The following is an 8230-nucleotide window of genomic DNA, read 5'->3' as shown; positions in this document are numbered from 1 at the left end:
ATGGAAAGATTGATCAATACAAGAGAAAATATTAACTTTAACTATTGGGTGTGATTAATACTATCTTTATTTATTTTTCAAATGACATTCAGGATTAAATTAAGTATCAAATTTAAATTAGTTTAAAGATAGCAGTGACAAAAACAATAGTTAGTTAAAGTATATAAAATACATGTAAAGTTAAATTGTATATAGTTTTTGCATTATTTTATTTTATTATACTTAATGCTTTTATTAATCAAAATTATGGCTTTAGTAATAGATCGTCAATGATTGAATTTATTCCTTTTTTTTTTAATTCAAACTTATATAAATGAATTTTGGATTATTATAATTGATGAAAATAGTAATTGTTTTTATTTTTTTATGAAAATTAATTTATTAAGTCTACGAAAAATTTCTATTGATTCCTGATCCGTCCTATTCCGTCCTATCTCATATATTTAAATTCTCGTCTCATTCTATTCAAAAAAATAGGACGAAACCATGTATTTATTGAAATGAGATTGAGACTCCATTTTTCATATTCCGATATTTTAAAATGGAACTGAAAATTATATAATTTTCGTACCAAACTCGAGCCATGTACGCCCCCAAGTTTTTTTCAAAACAACTAAAACCATACACGACGACCCTAATAGAATGGATCACAATTAATAGTTTAACTATTTATAATTTTATATCTCACCCAAACTCGCAATAAATGGATCAAAATTGGGTAGCCGAAAATACCAGCTTACTGCTAAGCTCTAACCCGTAGTTGTAGCGAACGACAACTCATAATGCGTTTCATTTATGAGATAAAAACAGATCTCCCCTCTTTCTTTCTCGTGAGACTCCAGGCACAGATTATACATAGTCTACAACCATTTTTTACCTGTAATCCTTATGAATAAGACTAAAGAGAGATGTATTGGATTCCTCATCTTTAAAAGCCGCTTTCACTTTACCACTTTCTTTAGCTACTCTCTCTCTCTCTCTCTCTCTCTCTCTCTGAAACAGGAACACTGAGCCAGCCCACGTGACATAATTCATATGTTTCCATCTTCTTTTCCTAGAACTTACCATTTGCTCCTTTCATACCTCTCTTCTTCTTTTTCTCCTCTTCTTTCACCAACCTTTTTCTCTCTTTCTTTAAAGCACCAACCGCACAATCCATGTTTTAATCTCTTCATCTCTGTTCATGGCCTATCATCTAAAAGATTTCTCTGTTTTAATTTTCTTCTTAATACTAATAATCCCTGTCTCTTGCCAATTAAACGAAGTTTTCTTTTCTGGGTTTAAAGATATTAACAAAGACAACCTAACCCTAACCGGAGGTGCAGAGATTACCGAAGATGGCATTCTTCGTTTAACTAACGAAACAAGTAGGATAATGGGTCATGCTTTTTATTCTTCTCCTTTTCAGTTCAAGAACTCAACTGTTAATTCTAAAGTTTTCTCCTTTTCTACATCTTTCGCTTTCTCAATAGTTCCTGAGTATCCAAAGCTTGGTGGCCATGGCCTCGCTTTCACTATTTCAACTTCCAAAGAATTGAAGGCTCTTCCTAGTCAGTATTTGGGTCTTCTTAATGCAACTGATTTAGGTAACTTCACAAATCATCTTCTTGCAGTTGAATTTGACACCGTTCAAGATTTCGAGTTTCAAGATATAAACGACAACCATGTGGGTATTGACATTAACAGCTTGAAATCTAATGCGTCTGCTCCTGCTGCTTTTTTTTTTGAAAATAATAATACTTTTTCAAAGCAAGATTTGAGTCTCAAAGATGGAAGTCGAATCCAGGTCTGGATCGATTATGATTCTGTTCAGAATCTTTTAAATGTCACTATTTCACCCACATCCAACAAGCCAAGATTGCCGATCTTGTCACTTCATATAGATCTGTCACCAATTTTTCAAGACTATATGTACGTTGGTTTTTCTTCCTCAACGGGTTTGCTTGCTAGCTCACATTATATTTTAGGCTGGAGCTTTAAAATCAATGGACAAGCTCCAGGTTTGGATCTTTCTTCATTACCTTCTCTTCCAACAGTGTCTAAAAAGAATCACACTTCTTTTAAAATAGCAGTTTCAGTTCTGTCAGCTTTCCTTTCAATCACTGCAATAGCGTTAGCTATACTTTACTTTATTACAAAATTTAGAAATGCTGAAGTAATAGAAGATTGGGAAATGGAGATTGGACCGCACAGGTACTCATATCAAGAACTAAAGCAAGCAACAAGTGGGTTTTCCGACAAACAGTTACTTGGACAGGGTGGTTTTGGTAAAGTTTATAAAGGTACATTACCAGATTCAAAGATTGAAGTTGCTGTCAAGCGAATTTCTAATGATTCTAATCAAGGTCTACAAGAGTTTGTTTCAGAAATCGGTAGTGTTGGTCGACTTCGTCATAGAAACTTGGTTCAGTTGCTGGGTTGGTGCAGGCGAAAAGACGATTTCCTGCTTGTCTACGATTTTATGTCTAACGGCAGTTTAGACAAGTTCATTTTTGATCAAGCAGAGACAGTATTAAATTGGGAACAAAGGTTCAAGATTATAAAGGATGTTGCTTCTGGACTTCTTTATTTGCATGAAGGATACGAACAAGTGGTTATACATAGAGATGTTAAGGCATCTAATGTTCTATTAGATACTGAATTAAATGGTAAGCTTGGTGACTTTGGGCTTGCAAGATTATATGAACATGGTTCGAACCCAAGCACGACGAGGGTGGTGGGTACATTAGGTTATCTAGCACCAGAATTACCTAGAACAGGAAAAGCTACCACAGGTTCAGATGTGTATGCATTTGGGGCACTTCTGCTTGAAGTGGCTTGTGGGCGCAGGCCGGTGGAACCAAAGGCGTTGCCGGAGGAAATGGTGTTGGTGGATTGGGTATGGGAAAGGTTTAAAGAAGGGAGAATTCTTGAGGTGGTGGATAATAGGCTAAATGGGGAATATAATGAGAGTGAAATTGTAATGGTGATAAAATTGGGAATAATGTGTTCAAATAATGTGGCAATGGCGAGGCCAAGTATGAGACAAGTGGTAAGGTATTTGGATGGAGAGATTAGCGTGCCTGAAAATTTGATGGCTCCTCATGGTGTTCCATATGATGGAGGGAAAGCCATTGTTGAAGGGTTAGATGATATTGTGAATTCATTAGCTTCTTCTTCTTTTGATAAAATGTCTGCTTCTTCGTTTATGGAAAATGGGAATGGTGGTTCTAGTTTTGCTGCACTTTCTACTTCACCACTTTCTCTTCTCCATGTTGGAGAGGAAGCTAGGTAGTGCCATTGATTTAGAGGTGACAATTTTTCTTCTTCCACTTACCTTTTTTTTTTTTTTTTTTTGAAGGCATATGTTATGGTGAAGCTTTTATTTGTCTCAAGATCCATATAGTTTTATGATATATTTATTTACTTGGTATAATTAAAGATATATCGGAGAAGAATTCATAACAGGAGTAGTATAAGAATTTTTTAAATTAATTCATAAGAGTTCATAAAATTAATAATTAATTTATAAAATACTCCTGTTGTTGTCCATAGTTAGTGACAGGTTCTAAAAAACCGAATAGAGCAAACACAAACCCAGGGCAAGCTTAGTTTAATGGTTTACAATTAACAGTTGGTATTCAATTATTAAAAAAGGCCCAGAGATTCTAATAGTTATAAATACTGACTTCAGTATTTTAATTATAACATTAAATTTCTAATTAAACGCACATTTTCAATATGATTATTAAAAATATTAATGTTTGTAGACATCACATCCTTATATTAGGGAGTTGAGTATGAGGTAGGGTTCATTTCCGAATGAGGGATATATTAAATAAAAATATAAAATGTCAATTCATAATTAATAGTGTATTTTTTATTTATAAAGTTAAAGAAAACCTGAAACTTTTGTTATTGGAAAAATGTTGTCCGAATACCTTCCTAGTCTAAACACAAAAACTACAAGTGTAAACCAAAAAAAAAAAAAACAAAAGAAAAAAGACAAAAAGATCCATTCATATTTGCATGTGTAAACATAAAAGATTGAGAAACGGGCCAAAGATAAAACCTTTTTGAACAACTACTGAACATAAGCTAAAATCCAAATTTCAATGGTAGTGCCTGATGAATGATATCATTTTCAAATTTCCCCACTCCATTCTTCTTTTTCACATTTGCTTTAATACTTCTTATCTCATAAAAATCAGAAAGAAAAAAAAATACAAAAAAAAAAAAAAAAAAATTTAATATTTTTTAAAACATTTCTAACTAAATCTACGTTATTGATAAAATTTTTTGGTCCAAATATATTATGATACAAGATAATTTAACATTAAAACATCGAAAATTACAATCGAAAAAGAAGCTAGTGTGATATTCGAGTTGTATAATCAAACCCTTTCTTCCAATAATCAAGCCAAAGAAGTCGAATGATATCGCAAAGACTATATAATCATCAAATGAAGAAGAAACTACCAAACATGATGACTGACGTGTTTTATAAATTCAATCAATTTTAATTTATAATCTCTAATAAATCGAATTTTAGTAGAAATTTAAATTTAAAAAAATAAAAAAATAAATCCCAATCATTAACTATATTAATATGCTTAGCCAGGTGCCATAAAGTGGGCAAAGTAAGAAAACACAGATCCCTTGTGACATGGTTTTTTGAGATTCAAAATATTATTATCGATGGTGAAAAGCCACAGAACATTCTTCTGTTTTGCACATGCAAGTTATTTTAAAATTATTTATTTATACATTATTATTTCAAATTATTCTCATTTTCTAAAGGAATTAATCAAAAAAGCTGTTCATCATCTAATAATCATAACCGAAAGTATAAATCAATCCACATTAATTGATTCTTAATATTAATCCAAAAAAATAACTTTTAATTAATGGTATATCTAATGAATCATAGTATAATATAATTAAAGGTATTTCCCTTTCAAATAAAATGTAAGAGTGTTTTTCGATTTCTTCAGAAAATGAAAATAAAAATTGGAGATTTATTATGTACTAACTATAATATTTTTATTTTAGTAAATTTTTTATAATTAATTATAGCTTTAAGTTATATCTAATAAATAGCTTGATTGTTGTTTATACTTATTTTATTTTCTTTTAATTCTAATTCACACGGACAATTAAAACAATAACATATATATAGTTCTTGTTCTAATTCAAAAAAGCATTGAAATATTTCGATTTTGAGGCATAAGTAGATATTTGAATTTATTATAATAATGCCTCAAAATCGAAATAATGTTTGTTGATGCATAAATATGTGAAGATGTAAATTATATAGTAGACTTATCGTTTCTTGTTGTTGACAATTCTGTGCATTGAGAAAAGTAACAAAGAGAAATTGAAAGAAAAAGAAGTGGCCAGCAAAGAAAGGAGCAAGCTATACGTACCATATGATCGAATGGAGGATAGTACTCCAACTTTATAGCTAAGAAGTGACATTTGGTTCATTTCTTGCACTTAACTTCCTTTAAAAAGATTTTTTTATGAGGCAAAAGAAGGTGCTTTCTCCATCATATTCCTCCATCCATCCTATTTAGCATGTGCTTTTGCGCTATGGTCATGCAAATTGTAAGAGCAACGCGTGCAGTTTCCACAGCCACAGCTACAAAAATCTACTCCGCTAGATCTCTCTTTATTTGCTCCCAGAAAAATACCAACACTCATATGGAAACTATCGAGATGAAATATACAAGAATCAATCAGTAGTATCAGAAATCTCTATTGGCTGGAGAATGGTACGTAAGGCTAGGTTAGGTTTTCTCATATCAAGATCAAGAATTAATGGGATCGACTCTTTCAGGATTGGACCGCTCACCGCTTTGTCGCCAGTCTTTCACAACTTGCCTTGCATGAAAAATGCTCAGCCTAACAAGTCCAAATCATGCTCTAATGTTTCAACGTTTGTAACCGCAATGATTGGTGAAATATAATATTATATAATCAAAGTTTTTTTTTTTCTCCCGCTAAATCACGATATATACTGCCTATTGGAGTGGACATAATCTTGTTTATAACGTGTAAAATTTTTAAAAGCGAAACATTTCCATTAAAAAATTTTTCTACACACAACTTTGTTTCTTTCATTAGTAAATAAAACCTTATAATTTTATTAGAAATATTAATATAACAGTATAGTTATTCAAAAATAAGAGGTTAGAGACCTCTCGAGTGCCAGAGTTGTTCACCAATTCATACATGAAATTTTTTATAATTTGATTGTGATGTAGGCTCCACGAATGCTGCAACATAGGATTTTCCCTTTGTTTCTCTCTTCTAATTTAGTTTTTTTTCCCTCTTTTTCTATGGAAAGTGAAAACAGAGAGCTTGTTCACTCAAAGAAAACACTTCCTGTTTTTCTTAAAAATAAAAAATAAAAAATTACAGAGAATGGAAAATGGGTGAAAGTAAGACAATTTTCTAAATTCTCCAAAACTTTAATAAAAATCATTGTTTTCGAGTAAACTTACAAAAATACCTTCAACTTTACGGCTTGTTACAACATCGCTCTAATAGGACCTTTGTACTCCGGATATCTTAATTTACAAATTTAGATATATTAACACCGTATTTTCAAACTCGCGTTAGAATTTAGAATAAAATAATAGACGTGGACCCATGATATAATCTAATTTAACTGAGGCTAACAAAACGCGCCGTTTTAATTAAGTTAACCAAAAAATCAGTTTCTTGTTTCTTCCATCATCAATGACTCTCTCTCCACCGTCCAAAAATCAGTTCTTGTTTCTATGATAATGAGAAATTGAAATTTTTTATATTTATTTTTTAAATATTTGATTTGATTTTAATTATAATTTAAAATATTTTATTTAGGAGAGATATAAAAAAATATATTCTTTTTTTAGTATTTTTTTTTATGTTTATATGATTTGATTGGATATATTTTTTAAAAAATAAATTTTCAAATAGAATATACATAATATTTTATTTAAGAGAGAGATGAAAAATGAAAAAAAATATTTTTTTTTGTATAGTTGTAGGACAAATTAAGGATTTAATTGAAGAGGATAAAATGTTTCTTTTATGTAATCTTTTTTATTAATTAATTAACTTATTTATTTATTTTAAGTTTGCAACTTACAATAATAGAGAAACAAAATACTTAAATAAATTCGTTAGCTCACCAATATTGGATCCTAACATGATTTGCTTTATAATTTTGTCACGACCCGAATCCATGGGCCGGACCGGCACTAGGGCCCAGGTAAGCTTAAGGCCCCCGAGGCCCGTAGTAAGCCTGAAACACTAAAAATTTACTATCTCAATATATATATATATATATATATATATATTTTTTTTTTTAACATTCAGCCCATACTGATTGGAAAATAAACCGCAAGATTCTATTAAACCTCGGCCCAAATTTAAAACATCTTAAACATTTACAAATTACCCTGCTTACAATACAATATTTATAATATATGCTCACAGAATGATTTCATCTATAATAATATACGACTAAAAATATACAAATCCTATAACTGCGGAGTTCACTAACAAATGAATACAGATAAGTCTTCGGACATTTATCTATTTAATAGATCGATACTAAAATTAGAGAACTCTTTTCTAACAGTGAAAGAGTAGAGTTATAGCTGGGACTTAGAAAGAGCTACTTCCTGAAAGATTTAAACAAAAGAGATGTGAGTTTGTTAAAGAATAATAATTATTGCACAACACACGCATTCACACAAATGTATAAATATATCAATCTAGTCATCCGACTAGTTATATGTTCACACAGCCAGTCACACAATTGGCATATCACCAGCACTCACAATTATTAACATCTTCATATAATCACATCACGTGGAAATTGGTCAGTGGAGTCACCGAAACCCCCGATGAGCCGTCCTCCCACATGGCTCATCCTCTCACGTGTGCACCAGGGAGCCGATCCCCCATACTGGCCGACCGGTCTAATCCTCACTTGACCAGCCCTCTCATTGTTTTTCTATCCTCTCTTTTATTTTTCATACCAACAGGAGGCAACCCGGTGGTCTCCATCCAATCTAGATCATCAAGCGCTCACAACAGGAGGCCACCCTGCGGGCAGCGATCAAATCTAGACTGTCCGGTGCGCAACGACGAGAAGCCAACCTGTGGTTAACGGTAACGGTAACGGTAGGTGCACACGGGGGCGCCGATCTCCCATTTACCCGGCTAACTGTAATGGATCCATGTAACGGTAACG

The 8230-nt window shown here is 32.0% G+C and overlaps 1 protein-coding gene across 1 annotated transcript; it reads left to right on the top strand.

Annotated features, from left to right (window-relative positions):
• The first annotated feature begins 968 nt into the window (after window positions 1-968).
• On the top strand, window positions 969-3378 carry LOC105636334 (L-type lectin-domain containing receptor kinase S.4). The gene has a single exon (XM_012219594.4). It carries the CDS (start codon window positions 1184-1186, stop codon window positions 3272-3274), a length of 2091 nt encoding a protein of 696 aa, XP_012074984.1. The 5' UTR covers window positions 969-1183; the 3' UTR covers window positions 3275-3378.
• Window positions 3379-8230: the final 4852 nt, after the last annotated feature.

The sequence above is a fragment of the Jatropha curcas genome, chromosome 2, assembly GCF_041381405.1.
Source record: "Jatropha curcas cultivar XTBG-Jc1 chromosome 2, XTBG_Jcur_1.0, whole genome shotgun sequence".
NCBI lineage: Eukaryota > Viridiplantae > Streptophyta > Magnoliopsida > Malpighiales > Euphorbiaceae > Jatropha > Jatropha curcas.
Note: the sequence above shows the minus strand (reverse complement) of the source record. Positions and strands in the feature narration are given on the sequence as shown.

What these genes read in the sequence shown, in the direction of transcription:
- LOC105636334 (XM_012219594.4), top strand. Translation starts at nt 1,184, where the DNA reads ATGGCCTATCATCTAAAAGATTTCTCTGTTTTAATTTTCTTCTTAATA.